The 20,279-nt window shown below is 39.9% G+C and overlaps 2 protein-coding genes across 4 annotated transcripts in view; one reads left to right on the top strand and one right to left on the bottom strand.

Moving 5' to 3' along the window:
* Positions 1-3,815: 3,815 nt before the first annotated feature.
* On the bottom strand, positions 3,816-19,418 carry insig2 (insulin induced gene 2). 2 transcript variants are annotated; one of them, XM_079822085.1, is made up of 6 exons: positions 18,981-19,418; positions 16,291-16,618; positions 13,348-13,472; positions 6,270-6,436; positions 6,001-6,100; positions 3,816-4,843 (listed from the first exon to the last, which is right to left on the bottom strand). In XM_079822085.1, exons 2-6 carry the CDS (start codon positions 16,538-16,540, stop codon positions 4,802-4,804), a joined length of 684 nt encoding a protein of 227 aa, XP_079678211.1. In that variant the 5' UTR covers positions 16,541-16,618; positions 18,981-19,418; the 3' UTR covers positions 3,816-4,801. The 2 variants fall into 2 exon arrangements, with proteins under 2 accessions (XP_079678211.1, XP_079678210.1); XM_079822084.1 differs by having other exon boundaries at positions 6,270-6,433; positions 18,981-19,113.
* The window catches only part of usp37 (ubiquitin specific peptidase 37), a 34,696-nt gene continuing 33,772 nt past the window's right edge, over positions 19,356-20,279 (top strand). The window contains exon 1 of one of the 2 annotated variants that reach the window (XM_079822078.1): positions 19,356-19,495. The gene's annotated coding sequence lies outside the window, so the exon portion shown is untranslated. The remainder of the gene's footprint in view (positions 19,496-20,279) is intronic. The other variant, XM_079822079.1, reaches the window with a different exon arrangement.

The following is a 20,279-nucleotide window of genomic DNA, read 5'->3' as shown; positions in this document are numbered from 1 at the left end:
CTCAAACTGGTGAAAAACTGAAAAGGAAAATCTAGTTAGAAGGAATCCAGAAGTCATGAGGAGAGATGAATGGCAAACAGCTGTGAGTCGGTGCACTGGTTCACACTCTGGAACTGGGAAGAATGGATTACCTCGAGCGCGACGCAGATCTTCTGCATTAACCTTTACAGAGCGAGGCGCAGTGTGTGTGTGTGTGTGTGAGGCAGCAGCCATATATTTGCCAGATAACTGTCCGTGGAGAGTCCTGATCACTGGCTGTGTGGGACCACACACAGACGGACACGGTTAAATCCATTAAACTGGGATTACAGCAGCCGGTGTTACTGCGATATGAGGAGCCAGTGATGCTGAACATCCCCCTCCAAATCTACACACACACGCACTTTTTTCTGTTGGACTTTCCATTTTATACTGAGCTAATATTCTCTATCCCCTAACACCCTAAACCTTCACACAAACCATGGATTTTTACATTAAAAAGTTGTGTTTTTTCTCCCTGTTCTCTCCAGTACTGGAGATTGAAGTCATTATTCATCAATACAAGTAGAGCTCTATTCACATTGCCACAGATCCTACCGATAGAGATTAACCTCACTTTACACCAAGAGCAGAGACCGCAGGGTTAAAAATAGTCACTGGTCGTAGAAGAAAAGCCTCAGAAAGCAAAAGAAAAATAGTGAAAACACACATTATTAAAGAGTCATTCCGTGTCAAATCCACACAGTTTCAGAAACTTCTCAGTGATCAACAGTGATCAAAAGAATGGCGTAAAACATCCCTATATCTATGAGACTAGTGCCTTAAAAATGAAGAAGAATCTAAGATATCTTGAACACTTCTTGAGTTAAAGACGTGTAAACTTCTGGAAAATGTTTGTTTTTGGCAGTCAGAGAGGTGTTTAATTGTTTTGATTGAGAATATACATCCCAAGCTGTAAAAAAGTGACCAACATTTGGTTCTTGGCCAAAGAAAATGGGAAAATTTCAACAATTTGAACATGGAGCTGTTTTGAGACCCCCCTATCTATGGGACTGAACGATATAGGGTCTTGAAAATGGGGATTACAAAAGAAAAGTTAATTGAGAATGAGAATCTAGAAGGATATTGAGATATCTTGAACACTTTTTCAGTCATAGGCATGCAAACTTCAGAAAAATGTTTGTTTTTGGCAGTCAGAGAGGTGTTGTATTCAATTGTTTTGATTGAGGGAAACAATATACGTCTCTAGCTGTTTGTAAAGTCACCTACATTTGGTTCTTGGCAAACGAAAATGGGTAAAATTCAACAATTTTAGCTGTTTTGGGATCTCCCTATCTATGGGACTGAACGATATAAGGTCTTGAAAATGAATATTACAAAAGAAAAGTTAATTGAGAATGAGAATCTAGAAGGGTATTAAGATATCTTGAACACTTTTTGAGTTGCAGGCACGCAAACTTTAGAAAAGGAATATTCTATGCAGTCGAGTTGATTGAAAAACACGAGATACATTTCAGTTTCAACATTATTTGTTCTTCAGATATTCCTCTTTAAAAGAAAAAAGTCTCAGCTGTGTATGCAAAGTGACCCACATGTGGTTTTTGGCCACTGAAAATGTGTACAATTTACTCATGGAGCCACATTAGGATTTCAATATCTCTGGGATTGAGCCATCGAGCGCCTTTAAAATGAAGATACCAAAATAAAAGTTTGTTAAGAAGCAGAATCTAAAAGGATATTGAGATATCTTGAACACTTCTTGAGTTAAAGACGTGTAAACTTCTGGAAAATGTTTGTTTTTGGCAGTCAGAGAGGTGTTTAATTGTTTTGATTGAGAATATACTTCCCAAGCTGTTTAAAAAGTGACCAACATTTGGTTCTTGGCCAAAGAAAATGGGTAAAATTCAACAATTTGAACATGGAGCTGTTTTGAGACCCCCCTATTTATGGGACTGAACGATATAGGGTCTTGAAAATGGGGATTACAAAAGAAAAGTTAATTGAGAATGAGAATCTAGAAGGATATTGAGATATCTTGAACACTTTTTCAGTCATAGGCATGCAAACTTCAGAAAAATGTTTGTTTTTGGCAGTCGGAGAGGTGTTGTATTCAATTGTTTTGATTGAGGGAAACAATATACGTCTCTAGCTGTTTGTAAAGTCACCTACATTTGGTTCTTGGCAAACGAAAATGGGTAAAATTCAACAATTTTAGCTGTTTTGGGATCTCCCTATCTATGGGACTGAACGATATAAGGTCTTGAAAATGAATATTACAAAAGAAAAGTTAATTGAGAATGAGAATCTAGAAGGGTATTAAGATATCTTGAACACTTTTTGAGTTGCAGGCACGCAAACTTTAGAAAAGGAATATTCTATGCAGTCGAGTTGATTGAAAAACACGAGATACATTTCAGTTTCAACATTATTTGTTCTTCAGATATTCCTCTTTAAAAGAAAAAAGTATCAGCTGTGTATGCAAAGTGACCCACATGTGGTTTTTGGCCACTGAAAATGTGTACAATTTACTCATGGAGCCACATTAGGATTTCAATATCTCTGGGATTGAGCCATCGAGCGCCTTTAAAATGAAGATACCAAAATAAAAGTTTGTTAAGAAGCAGAATCTAAAAGGATATTGAGATATCTTGAACACTTCTTGAGTTAAAGACGTGTAAACTTCTGGAAAATGTTTGTTTTTGGCAGTCAGAGAGGTGTTTAATTGTTTTGATTGAGAATATACTTCCCAAGCTGTTTAAAAAGTGACCAACATTTGGTTCTTGGCCAAAGAAAATGGGTAAAATTCAACAATTTGAACATGGAGCTGTTTTGAGACCCCCCTATTTATGGGACTGAACGATATAGGGTCTTGAAAATGGGGATTACAAAAGAAAAGTTAATTGAGAATGAGAATCTAGAAGGATATTGAGATATCTTGAACACTTTTTCAGTTATAGGCACGCAAACTTCAGAAAAATGTTTGTTTTTGGCACTCGGAGAGGTGTTGTATTCAATTGTTTTGATTGAGGGAAACAATATACATCTCTAGCTGTTTGTACTACACATTTGGTTCTGGACCAACGAAAATGGGTAAAAATCAACAATTTGAGCTGTTTTGGGATCTCCCTATCTATGGGACTGAACGATATAGGGTCTTGAAAATGAAGATTACAAAAGAAAAGTTAATTGAGAATGAGAATCTAGAAGGATATTAAGATTTATTGAATACTTCTTGAGTTATAGGCACGCAAACTTCAGAAAAAATGTTTGTTACATTTGGTTCTTGGCCAACGAAAATGGGTAAAATTCAACAATTTACTCATGGAGCCACATTAGGATCTCCATATCTCTGGGATTGAGCCATCGAGGGCCTTTAAAATGAAGATTACAATAGAAATGTGTGTTAAGAATCAGAATCTAAAAGGATATTGAGAAATCTTTAACACTTTATGAGTTATAGGCATGCAAACTTAAGGCAAAAACACACAAGAAGTGCATTTCTCCCATGTTTGAACGGTCACCGTTGGCGTTTAATGCAACACAGATTGCTAAAGTCAACAGATTTCACTAATAGATCTACTAATCTCTGTGTGAAAATAAAATTACGATGCTGCCATCTTTCTAAAGTCATTTTACACGCCTGCAATCTGGCTCCAAATCTCATTTGAAAACGGTCATTTTGACCCTCCTAACCAGTGGATTACTCATTGGACATTTAATGTTTTGGCTTTCATCACTTTTCATGTTTGTCTTCCTACAGACAGAATATGAACAAAATACGAAATTTGAGCCTTTGGTTGAGTGTGTGACCCAATAATAATAACACACACACAAATACATTTCAAAGAAAGTCTCTTTTAATGATGCAGATAACAAACATGTGACTTCAAATGTGGTTCAACACAAACGCAGACGCAGTTTCTGATGCTCACCAATGAACTGTGCAGTTACTCCTGCAACTAATCAATTATTTCAGCTGTGGAAGTTCCTCGTAACACTTAATAAAATATGTATCTTTGCATCCTACTCAATATTTCATAAAATATCCTCGAAACAAAAAAAAAAAACCCAAACGAGGTAAGATAATACAAAAAAGAGTATATATGTATCCCTTAATGAATCCAAAATCAGTGCACAGATGGTGTTCTGCCTGCTCTTCACAGCTCCAGGCTCTGATATTTTAAGGCTTAATCAATGGAATGTCATTAAAAAAATCTTTATTTTTATTCTGAAGCCAAAAATTGTAAATATTGGAAGTGATTTCTGTATGTCAGTGGATATGTTTGGTCATTACCAGGAAGGCATCACACTAAAGTGTTGAAGTTGACCAGTGATTCCCTTCCCAGCTCAATGTATGGTGTTTGACGTGGCGCTCTGACGCCCACTAGTGCTGGATGTGAGACGCCGCAGGAGCGAGCCGCCCATGGATGGACTGCGATGTGTTATAATACTCCATATGAATGAGATCCAGATCACAGAGGATGGAGGAGGTTCTGTGTGATTAAATGCGTTTCTGTGTCTCTCTGCATGTGATGTGTCTAAATATTCAGTCAGTGTATTGTCCATCTCGCTGCAGTCGAGAGGAGAGGACCGTCTTGACCAATCAGAGTCCGTTTGGCACTTCAGTAGCATCTCAGCGCTGGCGCAGACGGGAGGAGACGTCATATATTCCCGTTACACACACACACACACACACGTGGAGAACCGGAGCGTCTGAGGATCGTAACACTGTCCGTCCTCAAACACAGAGAGCGGATCGCTCCGCCCGGTCCATGCCTCGCTCCTTTTTCCTGGTTTTCCTGTGTGTGTGGAGGATTCTCCCTTAATCCTGATGGTTCTTTTCCTGACTGACTTTATACTCGTACTGCAGGAAACAGGGAAACACAGATCAATGCCCTGCACACGGTTTCAAAGGCAGCAGACGCGGGAAAAACACTGCAAAATCAAAATGAAGTGAGTTTTTTTCTTAAAACAAGCAAATGTATCTGCCAATGGGGTAAGAAAAATAATCTTAATTTAGTTTGGACCAGAAACAGTCACACATGTGTTTTAAAGGGTTAGTTCACCCAAAAATGAAAATTCTGTCATTAATTCCTCACCCTCACGTCGTTCGACACCCGTCAGACCTCCGTTCATCTTCAGACACAAATGAAGATATTTTAGTGTAAAGCTGATGCTGAGAAAGGCTTCAGATAGGCCTCCATTGGCATTCAGTACATTTACACTCACAAGACCCATAAAAGGCACTAAAAACGTCGTTACAAAGTCCATCTCACCACAGTGACTCTACAATAATCTTACGATGCGACGACAATAGTTTTTGTGCGCAAAAAAAAATCTAAATAACACCTTTATCCAGCTTGTTCTTGTCTTCCGTGTGTGCCTCCACGACGCATGCGCGAGAATATGACGTAGCGGCGGCGTTCGGGAATCCATGAAATGCACACTCTAACCCCATTTTGAGCACTACGCCGAGACCTAAAGCACGATCAGTGTAGAATCCAACAGCTGAGACACGCGCGTCTTCCTCTGCTTGTAAACAAATCACTTCTGGGTCATGTGTCCGAACGCCGGATCTACGTCATATTCTCGCGCATGCGTCGTGGAGACACACACGGAAGACAAGAACAAGTTGGATAAAGGTGTTATTTTGATTTTTTTTTGCGCACAAAAACTATTGTCGTCGCATCGTAAGATTATTGTAGAGTCACTGTGGTGAGATGGACTTTGTAACGACGTTTTTAGTGCCTTTTATGGGTCTTGGGAGTGTAAATGTACTGAATGCCAATGGAGGCCTGTGTGAAGCCTTTCTCAGCATCAGCTTTACACTAAAATATCTTCATTTGTGTCTGAAGATGAACGGAGGTCTGACGGGTGTCCAACGACATGAGGGTGAGGAATTAATGACAGGATTTTCATTTTTGGGTGAGCTAACCCTTTAACTTGAAACAGAATCTTTTGTAATATTATGATGTGTCTTTATTGTCAGTGTTTGGATCATGTGAACATGCGGGAGTTTACCAGAGCGAGCTGTCGTCCGATATTCCCCACGGTTATCACTCCGGCGAAGAAGATGCACGGGAGCCAGGAGCGAATGTACAGGAAGTCAGGGGACGTGTATCTGCGCACACACACACACACACACGCAAAACACGCACAGTTGTCCATGATTATAAAGGCTGCGAGTCCTGATGAATGATCAGGCCGCTGATGAACAGAGCGCTATGGTCTGTGTGTGTGGGCGGTGATGTAGTCATGATATCATGCAGGTGTGTGTGTCTGACACTCACTGAAACACCCCGTTGTAGACCAGCAGCTGAGTGGCGAGAGTGGCGAGGGTGGCGATGACGACCCCCAGCCCAAATCCACTGCGAGAGCGGTCAAACGTCCACCACAGGCCCACAGACAGGGCCGCCAGCGTCAGAGACAGCTGCACGTTATTCACAAAGTCCACCTTCTGCCGGAAACAGCGTTAAAGAAAACAGTCTGGACAACAACACCGCCATTACAGCTGCAGGAGTGACGCATTTCAATACATTACATGCTTTATTCTAAGACATCAGTGAAGTCAAACCCCCTCGTGATTTTTTAAAGCATTTACTTTAGGCGGATGTTAAAGGGATAGTTCACCCAAAAATGAAAATTCTGTCATCATTTACTCACCATCAAGTCCAAACCTGTATGAGTTTCTTTGTTCTGCTGAACACAAAAGAAGATATTTAGAAGAAAGTTTGTAACCAAGCAGAAGCCATTGACTACTATAGTATTTTTTTCCCTACTATGATAGTCAATAGTTTCTGCTTGGTTACAAACATTCGTCTAAATATCTTCTTTTGTGTTCAGCAGAAGGCAAGGCAAGGCAAGGCAAGTTTATTTGTATAGCACATTTCATACACAGTGGCAATTCAAAGTGCTTTACACAGAAATGAAATAAAAATATTACAGTTATAATAGGAATTTAAAGAAATAAAAAATAAAGAAAATATTGAAAGATAAAAATAAAGAGTATAATTAAAAATAAAAATAAAAACAGGGTTAAATTTAAGCATATAAATTAAAATGCAAGCAGTTCGGACAAAGCACGTACAGTGGCACAGCTCATTCAGTAAATGCACAGCTGAACAAATGTGTTTTGAGTCTGGATTTGAAAGTGGCTACTGTTGGAGCACATCTGATCTGTTCAGGAAGCTGGTTCCAGCTACGGCTGGCATAATAGCTAAAAGCAGACTCTCCTTGCTTTGAGTGAACCCTTGGTATTTCTAATTGACTTGATCCTGATGATCTGAGTGATCTGTTGGGTTTGTATTTAATCAGCATATCTGCAATGTATTGAGGTCCTAGGTCATTGAGTGATTTATATACAAGTAATAGCACTTTAAAATCGATCCTAAATGTAACTGGAAGCCAGTGTAAAGACCTGAGGACTGGTGTGATATGGTCATATTTTCTGGTTCGGCTCAGGATCCTGGCAGCAGCGTTCTGTATGAGCTGCAGCTGTCTAATGGTCTTTTTGGGAAGGCCGGTGAGAAGACCATTACAATAGTCCACCCTGCTGGTGATAAAAGCATGAACGAGTTTCTCTAAGTCTTGCCTGGAAACAAAGCATCTAATTCTTGATATATTTTTGAGATGATAGTAAGCGGATTTAGTTATTGCTTTGACATGACTATTGAAACTCAGGTCTGACTCCAAAATCACACCAAGATTCCTGACTTGATTTTTTGATTTCAGGCCTTTAGCCTCAAGATATGCATTCACCTTCAGAATTTCATCTTTGTTTCCAAATGTAGTAATTTCAGTTTTGTCTTTGTTTAACTGAAGAAAGTTTTGGCACATCCAACTGTTAACTTCATCAATGCATTTACATAGAGAGTCAATGGGGCTGTAGTTATTAGGTGATAGGGCTAAGTAGATCTGGGTGTCGTCAGCATAGCTGTGGTAAGCCATTTTGTTATTTTTCATTATTTGGCTCAGTGGCAGCATATACAGGTTGAATAGGAGTGGTGCAAGAATTGACCCTTGTGGGACTCCGCATGTCATGGATGTCCACTCAGACTTAAGGTCACCTATACTCACATAATAACCTCTCCCTTCTAAGTATGACCTGAACCATTTGAGGACCATTCCAGAAAGCCCAACCCAATTTTCTAGCCTGTCAAGAAGTATTTTGTGGTCAACAGTGTCGAATGCAGCACTGAGGTCCAGTAGTACCAGAATTGATGTTTTGCCTGTATCTGTATTGAGGCGAATATCATTTATAATCTTTATGAGCGCCGTCTCTGTGCTGTGATGCGGTCGGAAACCAGATTGAAAATTGTCAAAGTATCCGTTTGAGCTTAAGAATTTGTTCAGCTGACTGAAAACAACTTTTTCAATGATCTTGCCTATGAAGGGGAGATTTGAGATTGGTCTGTAGTTGCTCAATATGGAGTTATCCAGATTTCTCTTTTTCAGGAGAGGCTTAACTACTGCGGTTTTAAGGGAGTTTGGAAAAGTCCCAGAAAGAAGTGAGGCGTTTACCACTTCTAGGAGATCTGCTTCTAAACAGTTAAACACACTTTTGAAAAAAGAAGTGGGGAGTGTGTCAAGGGCGCAGGTTGATGTTTTAAGGTGCTGTACTGTTTCTTCTAAAATTTTACCATCAATTGCTTCGAAATCAGTCATAGTAACTTTCTGAGGCTGTGGTCTGATCTGATTCACCTCAGAGCAACTAAACGATGTGCTGATCGCATTTCTGATATTAATGATTTTCTCGGAGAAGAAGGAAGCAAACTCACTGCATTTGCTGTCTGAGAGCATTTCACTGGGAATGTGACTCGGGGGGTTTGTTAGTCTCTCTACAGTAGCAAAAAGAGTGCGCGTGTTGTTTATGTTTCTGTTTATAATATTTGAAAAGAAGGTCTGTCTAGCTTTGCCTAGTTCCACATTGAAAGCACGAAGACTGTCTTTATAGATCTTATAATGGACTACAAGTTTTGTCTTTCGCCACATGCGTTCCGATTTCCTGCATTGTCTTTTCATTAATTGCACTTCTGTTGAGTTTCTCCAAGGTGCTTTTTGTTTGCCACTCTTTTTCCTGGCTTTTACAGGAGCAATATCATCAATTACACCCTTAACTTTTGAGTTAAAAGAGTCAAGGAGAAAATCAACAGAGTCTGCAGATATGCTTGGTGTTAGAGATATAGCCTTCATAAACAGCACACTAGTGTTCTCATTTAAGCATCTCTTTTTGATAGAGACAGATCTGGTTTCAATGGCAGGAGAGATTGATATATCAAAGAAAATACAGAAATGATCAGACATTGCCACATCCTTAATAACTATTGATGAAATGTTTAGCCCCTTACTGATAAGTAAATCTAGAGTGTGTCCACGATCATGTGTGGGTCCGTGAACATGTTGTGTCAAATCAAAAGTGTTAAGAACAGTCATGAGATCTTTTGTTGTACTGGATTCAGCATTGTCAATGTGAATGTTAAAATCCCCAGCAATAGCAAAACAGTCATGCTCAGATGAGATTGCTGATAACAGCTCTGTAAAGTCATCAATAAAGGCCGGAGAATATTTCGGAGGCCTATAAATAATGATAAGCAGGATGCGTGGAGCACCTTTTAGCACAATGCCCAGATATTCTAGAGACAAATAGTCACCAAACGATACTTGCTTACATTGATAGACATCTTTAAATAGTGCTGCGACCCCCCCGCCCCTTCTGACTGGTCTGCAGACACTCATAAAAGTAAAGTTAGGAGGGGCTGTTTCATTGAGGACTGTTGCACTGCAGCTGTCTTCTAGCCACGTTTCATTTAGCAGCAAAAAATCTAGGTTGTTTGTGGATATTAAGTCGTTGACTAGAAATGATTTGTTTTTAAGTGAACGGATGTTTAAGAGTGCTAACTTAACAGTATTAATTTTAATTTTTTCCCCCATAGTAATCTTAGTTTGACAATTAACAGGCAGCAGATTAGATGGGTTTGCCATACGGCCTGAGAAAGCCTTGGACTTTCTATCACGTAACAGAACAGAAATAGAGAAAGATAGAGGCACACTGGATTCACGCATGTTTTGTAAACATTTGATAAGATTGCTGTTGACGTTGCGAGGACCCAGAACACGTCACTGAGAGCTGGTATCAGTTGTTTTTGGTGCAGATGGAGGAGGGTGTGTGCCCTGGCGTTGTGACCGAAGAAATCTCACAGGAGGAGGGGCAGAGCGAGCTGGGCCCACAGTCTTTGGTGGTTGTGGGGCTCGACGCTCTTTGGTTGATATCTGGGGGCTCGCAGTGATCGAGTATGATTGTCTGTTTCCAGTATAAACAAAATCCATTTTCTCTGTGAAGCTCAGAGGCGGGGATGCTGTAGAGCGGGATAACATGTCTGGTGAGGGGGGCTGTTTCTCTGGTGTTACCGGAAACTGCAATATGTTATCGTCCGGTTCAAGGATTGACATTTCTTCCAGCCTATTGCTTATATTACATATAAGTTTTAAAAGTTCACCAGTGTCACTCCTGATGGTCCCCATTTTTACCAGTGCCTCCACAGACTCCACAGTATGGGCTGAGATGTTACTGTTTAGTGGCTCGATCTGTGTCACTTCGAGCTGTTCTAATCCATCACAGTCTATCTGTGGTGAGCTCTGAGGGCGGGGTTCAGCTGGGAGTGTGTCCATGAGAAGTGGTTGTTGTGGCTGCGTGGTGTTATCATTGTCCTTGTGGGGTGTATCAACCGCATGTCCATTCAGATGCTGAAATGAAGTCCTGTGATCGTACTTTACTGGTGTGTGTGTGCTATTCAGGTTGAGTGGGTTAGCACACACAGCTGAAGGATGATGAAGGGAAAAATAAATATTGTCCTTTAGCACTCTTGCACCGAGTTTGTTTGGGTGGAGGCCATTTGATGTAAACAGTTGTCTCTGACTCCAGAAGAGATTAAAGTTGTCGATAAAGTTCACTCCCTTCATGTTGCAGGTTTTTTGCAGCCATGTATTAAGCCCAAGTAGCCGTGAGAACCTATTTGTTCCTCTTGCTGGAAGTGGTCCACTGATGAACGGCTGAACTTTCAGTTTTATAAGTGTTTCAAAAAGTTCATTAAAATCCCTCTTTAGAAGTTCTGACTCCTCTCTCTGAATATCGTTCTTTCCCACATGAATGATAAGTCGATTTGCAGTCTTATGTTTCATCAGAATGTTCTTAAGTTCCCTGTTTACATCAGAGACTGTTGCTTGTGGAAGGCAGCATGTAGTTGTATCCCTGCTGCTAATGTTTCTGATTGTTGAGTCCCCCACTATGAGAGTCCTGGGCTCGGCTGCGCTCTGAGCTGAGGGCCGCTGTCTGCTTGACCTTGAGCGCCTGTTAGCAGTGTTAGCTGCGGGCTGATTCAATCTGTGTTCGGTCATATTCATCACATTTGGGGATTCCTCACCCACATTCATTAGCACTTCAAATCTGTTTTCAAGATGTATATTTGGTGGTAGAAAACTAGTGTTTGCAATCCTTGTGTCTGGGGTAGAGCATGCTACTGCGGCAATATGTGATGCTCGTGACAATCTGATGTCTCGAGTGCCTTTGGGTCTTGCTCCCTGTTTGTTCCATTGATTAGTGTGTTGATCAGTTACTTGTTTCTCTACATGTTGAGTAGAACTACATTTATGGGACTCACCGGCAGTGTGCAGAGGGCGATCATGATGAAGCTCTGCTGTGTGATTCGTCTGGTTGGATGGTTCCGCAAATAACTTTGTTTCAAGAACTGCAATCCTTTGTAAAAGTCTGTGGCAGTTTGTGCAGCAAGTAGATTCTAGAAGAGGCATTTTCTTATCCTTTTGAATGTAGGCAGCTGTGTTTTCCCTTCTCCGGAATGTAAGCTGAAGGCAGTGGGAGGCTGGTCGGTTGAAATATTCCGCTTTTTGTTTAGGAATTCAGTCACCAGAGTTTCTAATTTTATCATTGGAGTCAAGCTTTGTCAATGTGCTGATTTGCTGAAGTTGTAAAATATAGAAGCGATAGAGCAAAGCGCGGAGCAGCGGAGCAGTAAGCAAGAGCGTCCGAACAGTAGCGAAGCAGGAAGTGGAAGGGCAAAGAAACTCATACAGGTTTGGACTTGATGGTGAGTAAATGATGACAGAATTTTCATTTTTGGGTGAACTATCCCTTTAACACGTGTCTAAATAAACAGGTGAACTCATCTAGACCACTTTCACAGCATCACTGTGTGACTCAAGATTGGTCAGATGGCCCAGTCTGTTGTGATTGGTCTACTCTGCTCGGATTGGTCATCTTAAACCCCGCCCCTTTCTTACAAGCTTGCATTCAGATTTGCCTCCATGCAATCAGCAGCTGACAAACTGAACCAAGTCCCGCCCCACAGTTTATTCTTTTCCGATAATCTGTTTCACAAAGATGTACGTCACCATTACACCGTGACTTTAAGGGCGCTTTCACACACACCTTGTTCAAAATTACAGGTGTGAAACTTTCCTTTACCAAACAGACAAAATTTGGTCCGACAAAAAGAGGTAGTCTCAGTCCGGATCAAACTGAACAAAGGTGCGGTTCGTTTCTAGTGTGAAAGCATTTTCTGTATGGTTCATACTTTCAGAGCATTTACAGGAAGTTCATGTTTATGTTTAAATATCATAATGTTATTTTTAAACTTCATCTAGGCTACATTGATTATGAAAAGTGAAAAGATGCGCAATATGTCAGAAGACAGACGGTCAGAAATGATTTTGACCACTTCATTAAGTTTTGTTTTGCTTAGAAAGCCTTTCTTTAATGTGAATTTCGTTTTGTATAAATTGTATCTTAATTTTAATCGATGTTTTATCAGATAATTGCCTGGATTTAATAAATAAGAAGCAAATAGTCAATAGCAGACAATAATCGCGGGAGCGATCACATGCTTTACACATGAACTGGAGCGCGTCTCAAATAAACCCAAACTCAGCAGATACTGTCTCACAAACATGAGAAATATGTGAATATAAAGCTTGAAATGTCCACTTTTAAACGTAACGAAAAGAAAATAGTCAAGCAATGCAAAGTTCAATAGTGGCAAAGATATGAGTCTGTTCATTCATTCTTGTCAAAGACGCTGACGTCAGACGCACGTCTGTTTACAAACCAATCAATGTCCAGATGCCGCCCACATAGATGATGACGAGTGGACGCAAGTGTGTCATGTGCAGTTCTTTAGTGCGCTCGCATAATTGCAATGTGAAACCAAACCAAAACTAACCGAACGTATCAAAGCATGAACTTCAGCTCGGACCTTGGTTTGGACTCTCAAGTGTGAAAACGGCCTAAGACAGACTGGAACAGAATGACAGAAGGTGAAGAGAGAGAGGAAGTGAGGTGTTGTGAGAGAAGGATACAGCACTGGCGTGATTAATGCCCACAAAGACGGCCACACAGCGCATGACATTCGACCACTCCCTCTTGAGGTTATGGGGCTCCCCGAGACGCCGGTCCATACAGGGGTACAGCAAACCTATCAGCGCTGGACAAACAAGAGGACATTCAATCAGACCGACATCACAGACCTCACACACACACTGCAAAGCTTTGTTTATGTGCGTGAGATTCCTGCTCAGGGCTGTACGGAGCCCCTAATGCAGTGTTCATTTCGTTGACGAATAATTTGTCATAATTTTCGTCAACAACCTTTTTTCACTGACGAAAACGAGACGATAACTAAATAAAAACTAGTGTTGAATGACGAAAACTATGACGAAAATCAACTGTCGCTTTCGTCAACAGATAAAAACGAGATGAAAATGTTAGTGAGGGTGGATTAGGGCAGAGATGGGGTCAGAACTGATTAGGGATGAAACGATTACCGGTTTCACGATAAACCACGGTAAAATTTAGTGACGGTTAGTAATATCGTATAAAATGTAATTATCATTAAAACCGCATGTGATTATCACGATTTTAAAACTTGTGGTAAATCTTGTCCAGTCAGCGTCAGTCTGTTGCGCGCACTGCTGTTTTCTGAATGAGAAGAAATGGCAGAAGGCAGTGACAGCGCTGGGAGATTTTTCAGACTTCTAAAAGGACCCAATCTGAGGTGTGGTCATATTTTGGCTTTTACAAAAGTCCTGAGGGAAACTTAATCTAAGATGGTCACCTTGTCTGCAGAACATGCCAGAAGAAAGTCGCTGTAATAGAGGGAAACACTTCAAAACTACGAACGCAAGGCAAGTGGACTTTGACCTCAATACCAAAACTACGTCTGGGAAATAATAACGTGAAGCGAACTAACAAGTTCAGACAAGACTAGGGTGACATTTAGGGATAATAATCAGGGCTTGACATTAACAACCGCCATTTGCGGGTGTAAGTTAACGTTATTTCGGCTGCACACTAGCCACTCTGCTGTTGAACTTATTATAGTCTTCTCAAGCCATCTGTTATAATCGCGTTGAGCATTATAACCACTCACACGTGTTTATATTGAGTTTATGAATGCAATGTCTCATAATCAGAGGCGTTCAGATTATCCGGAATTTTGTTCAGAGCGCGCGCCGCTCACACGCTGAAATCTACACTAAAAGCAGAGATGTGTGTGTGATGTACGCAAGAGATTCACTCATCATACAGAGGTTGACTGCTTTTGTTCTATTTCAGCAGCGACAATGGTTTAAAAAAAACACAGCAGAGCCACAGCGCATCTGATATGACTGGCATAACGCTGGCGAATTTAGGGACCGTCTCTAAAGTTACATACAACATTGGTAACGTTATACGCGTTTCAAACTTCAATAGCATTTGAAGAGAATGAAAGTCATAAAACTGGCTGTAAAGTGATCATCTAGGTGTCAGGTATGATGCAGTCATTTTGATATTTAATAAAATAAACTGTCAAATCATATGGAAATATGGATATGCTTTATTTCACTAGGATACTGTTTGGGCTCTTACACAAAACATGCTAGATTTAAATGCATCATTGCTGAACACTGATGAGAATATTGCTTGAGAATATATTTACAGAGATAATATTAGAGATTATATTTACGAGAAATTATTATTATTTATGCGTTGCTATTGACGACGGCCATTATAAGGAAGAAAATCCCACAGAATCTTGCTTAAAAAAGTGCTTAGAGCTGCTTTAGTTTGTTTGTTGATTTTCAAATATAAAACTTGAACAAAACCGTGATAATATTGATAACCGTGATAATTTGGGTCACTATAATCGTGATGTTAAATTTCCATACCGTTTCATCCCTAGAACTGATGATCTGTGTCACAGATGCTGATCTAACCTCTGGAAAACACGGCTCATCCCCAATCCAGCTCCAGAGCGGCTCAATCAATAACACACATTTATGCCAGAATATTGCTTATGAACTAATGCTGATGAATAATGACTGTTTACTTTACCATGTTTATATCGTAATATGTTTCAGACGGTTATAACTGCATATTTTATCTCCTGAACTTGAATGAGCTCCTGCAACTGCAATAGTAAGGCGAGATTTCAAAATAAGAGTCCTGGTGTATTTCCAGCTGGTTTATAATTAAAAGTCATGCATTATATATTCGTTTTTGCTTACATAATAAACTGTATTTAATGTCATTCCCATTTAATTCATATTCAGGAGGAAAGACCAGTATTTGACACATATTCAATAAAGTATCAGGGTTATAATAGTTCACTAAAACCATTTAAAAAATCTTCATTACTTGAAATTAAATAAATATTAACTGAAATTAAAAAAATAAATAAACAAACTTGTTTGAAGCTTTAGCTTAACCTGATATGGCCTATTGACTAAAACAGAAATACAAAGTTATAAAAACTATATAGATGTTTTTAAAAACAAACAAAAAAGTGAATTGAGCTCTATCGTGTATTTTTAATGTCAAAAACAAAATGTCAGTTCAAGTGACAGTCGGTTATGTAACGCTTAAATGCTTAATGTATTACAATTTAACTAAACTCATTAGATTTTAGGAGACTAAATATACTGTAGATCTAGTCGACTAAAATCTTATGATATTTAGTCGACTAAAACTAGACTAAAACTAAAAATAATTCAGGTGACTAAAATATGACTAAAACTAAATGGCATTTTAGTCAAAAGACTGTGACTAAAACTAAATCAAAATATGCTGTCAAAATGAACACTGCCCTAATGGGACATGGTGATGGAAAAAATATATTTCAATGCTCGCAGATCTGGTTCCCCTGAGAAATGTTGCAAAACTTGTGTGTTCTTTGCGAGCGAATGCGAAGTTTCATCGACATATAATTTTTCCTCCAATGTCATATTTTTGGTGTTTGCTCAGTGTGGTGTGTGTTTGTGTACCTGCGGCCGTCCCACAGCAGGGAGGAACCCACCAGGCGGAGGAGAAGATGCTGCTGATGACGTCCGGAGGGAAGAGGGTGACGTTACGCTGCACCTGCAGCAGGTTCAGCACCAGCGCCAGGAACACGCCCACCATGAACAGCATGGCGGCGCGGATCAGCAGGTTCAGCGTGCGGTTGGTGATCATGCTGATGTAGGGCCCGCGCCGCATCGGACCCGCCCTGTTCACAGCCGAAATCTCCATGGCCATGGAGGACCAGCGCTACATCTGCTGCGGACCGGCGGACATCACATGCCTGACAAAGACTAAAAGATCCTGATGATGCTCCTGCAATACACAAACACACAAGATGGCGGTTTCCACAAAGATCTGACGCAGCACAACTTAAAATAATCATAAATGTGTGTTGAGCATCAGATCCTCATATGAGAGTGATTTGTGAAGGATCATGTGACACTGAAGACTGATGATAAATTCAGCTTTGATCACAGGAATACATCACACTTTACTATATATTCACACAGAAAAGAGTTACTTTTAAGGACTTTTCAATCACTACTTGTTTGTTGTTTAACCCCTTGACTGTAAAGTTTTTGAGAATAGTCATGAAAATGCACTATCCAAACTTAAATGGTTGTAATTCAAGAGTGCTCTGGAATATAGACCTAAATTTGGCCTTGTTTTAAAGATGAACCTTGCTGTTCAAAAGATGAACGTGTGAAAAAGTTATGGAAGTTTAAATTTACTGTAAATGAAAAATACTGTACTAAATATTTCTATTTTATATCACATATATATTTTACAAAAAAAATTTTTACTCTAAGATTACTATCAAATCAAAGCCATATGTCTAACCAAGTTGTGTCCCAAATTTGAAGTCGATATCACAAAAATTGAAGTTCCCATGAGATTTTGTTTAGGCGCTGTCCCAAAAATATCCACCGGGTGTCACACACATGCCATTGATTGTTTTTTTGATGCAGTTTCCCGTAAATTTCTGTCCAAATATCACTTCCATCACAAAACAGTCACCAAATATGGACCCTTGAAACTCAGACATTTCCGACGATATGCGTTTTGTCAAGATTAGAAAAGATTTTGATTGTAATAGTTTAAATAAATTTTGTAATACGAAACATGACCCCGCCCACTAGGGGAGGAGTCTGCTAGAAGAATTTAAAGTACCGCTTCCATGGTAACGCAACATCTGATTTCAAAACGGTTTCCACAGGACGAATTTTGAGTTTGTAAGCTTTCGAATGATACCCAATTTATGATAATTACTAAAATATGATACAAAAAAAGCGATCAAAAAAAAATAAAAAGAGTGCCAGGCGTCCCACCAGCGGAACGGTGGCCGACTAAAATCAGAGATCTCACTTATCAAACAATATCTTTAATAATATACTGATCTAATAATAACCTAATAAAACAAAATGGTAGAAATAAAGTGCAGCATATACAATGACTGAGGTCACTTTAACCACTGAAAGAATGCTATGACAAAGATATCGCTTATTGAAACAGATTTCCCCCCATTAATATACGATTGACCTGAAGAATGAAAGCTGTATCATATACTTGGATATTTATATGAGCAATATCACACACATAGCCATGAGAAATGGCTCCATATCTATATCAGACGGGCTTTTGCGTGAAAAGATTGTCTTATCAATCAAATAAAACACTAATTTGATATAGTCTTTCAATAATTTAAGCACCTTTTCAAAAAATATTGTTGTTTTCAATGGTTTTTCAAGACTTAAAAATTAAAATGACTTAAAAATGTCATTGTACGAACCCTGTTTCACAGTATTTTTATTGATAATGCATCGATATGAGCATTTTGGCCAATACCGATAACCGATAATTCCTTATATTTGAAAGTCGATAACCGATATATCGGCTAATAAATCTAAAATCCAAATTTTTATATAATTTTTGAGAGCCTGATTACAATAACAAAAGTCTCAGCATTAAAGCCACGTCCTAAACACACAATTATGATGTTCTTATTATGATTTTATGTAGTCTATATGGCAGACTTGAGCTGCACTTGTTTTATTGAAGGGATTTTAATCATATTTCAAGCAATTCAAACCCATCATGTTGAACAGTGCACATCTGAAGGAAATAATACATTATTAATCCGCTTTAATATATTGGACAAATCTATCTGGCCGATAACGTTAACATAAAAAATGAACAAATATCGGCCGATAACGTGCATACCTGATATTTTCATAATAACAAATACATACTATAATCCCATTTGAGATACATACACACATAATATCTGCAATCATAGTACTGTAAACCCCTTTAGACACCCAACACACACACCCCAGGACAGGTCACTGCTGGTCATGTCAACAAAACCAGTTACATATCTCTATCTGTTAGAGGACTCTGACCACAGGCCACATCAGCAGGAGGCCTTCAGCTCTCTCACCTCGACCACAGCGACTCTCACAACACTTTACCTGGATAACCACCACCTATCCTTCATCACTGAAGCACATCATGACACAACTAGTGGACTGAAGACGACGAGCTCTCCAAAACACCACCATAACATTACAGCTCAACTCGTACTTTCTGAACCAGTGAGGGGCAAAAACGGTCATATCCAAAATGTGCTAACTTATTAACTCTATTACAGTACGTGTCTAATAAAACTACTCACCGTTGTGCAGTTTTAAAGAACCTCTCCTCTCTTTCTCTGAACTGGGATAATAAAGTCATGAGCGAAGAAAGACCCTCTTGCGTGGATAATGCTGGACTTCCGCCCCGCTGATGGCGTGGCTCCCTCCGCAGCCAATCAGAGGGGGCGCTTGTGACGTAACGAAAAACCGTTGGCGGTGCGTAATGTTTTTTTGTTTTGTTTGCGGATTACGCTTAGGTTGTTAATCGTGCATATTTAATTCGATATTTCTCACAAAAATTTACAGAATATTTTTAATACAAAAAACGCTGTTTTCACCGTTTCCTAAAATCCCGCGCAATCTCGCGTGAGTTCACGCACTTCTTCTCACCTCCCATTTCCGCTCTAAATTTTCACATTCCCGCCATCATCGGCTGCTCGTGGGACACGATAACATCATCATCACACCCGGCGAAACTCACGCGCTGACAGGGAACACACACTAAGAGGATTTATTTACTCCCCGGCGCCTTCTTTAAGGAATTACCCTGCCCCAGGTAAACGAGATGTGGTTTATGTGCCGAATTTGCTCATGTTTTGATCAGAATGGTCAGTTAGCCGAACCAAGCCTGTCACTCGGCCCGGGCAGCTAATGCTAGTTAATTAGCCGCGTGTGGATGAAGCCCGTGTCATTATTTCACAGCGACATGTGAGGATACTGCCAAATAAACACTCGTTACAGCGAAATACACGAGTGTTGCTGTATTTTAAGGCGGGAACGTGCATGCATGAAGTGCGCGCGCGCGCTCCGTCTCGGGAGGCTAGTCGAGTTGGTTGATTTAAAGCGCGCGTGATGACTTGCGTTTGTTTACTTTCATTTTTTTCTCGTTATAACTTCTCTAAACGTGCCGGACCTCGGGCTCTTTATGATAAAATCTCATGAGGAAGAGCCCTAGGCTCGGCGTATGTAAGTGAGTCAACTTTAAATGTCAGAAGTCAAGCTCGAGGCTTTTAAAACCACAATTATGCGATTCGACTCGAGTGATTAATCACGTGATATATCCGTAAATATGCAAATGAAAGGACTGTAATGCTTGCTAGTCGTCTGAGAGGAGGTTTTAATGAGTGGGATGGTATTACACCAGACAGGTTGTTAAAATGACATTTACACTTGACAAGTTCACGCGCGTGACTTTGATTCGGCTTGGTTTGTTATTTGGGAGTCAATTTCTGACACGTGGGTTGTGTTTTGGTTCATTTTAGTTATCACATGTTCAGTTGTCTTGTGTATATAAAGTGTCTCCTTCACACAGATGTGTAGCATGACACTTGCAGGTTCAT

This window comes from Gobio gobio, assembly GCF_949357685.1.
Source record: "Gobio gobio genome assembly, chromosome: 7".
Taxonomy (NCBI): Eukaryota; Metazoa; Chordata; class Actinopteri; order Cypriniformes; family Gobionidae; genus Gobio; species Gobio gobio.
The sequence above is the reverse complement of the archived record's forward strand: the minus strand, read 5'-3'. Positions and strand labels throughout refer to the sequence as shown.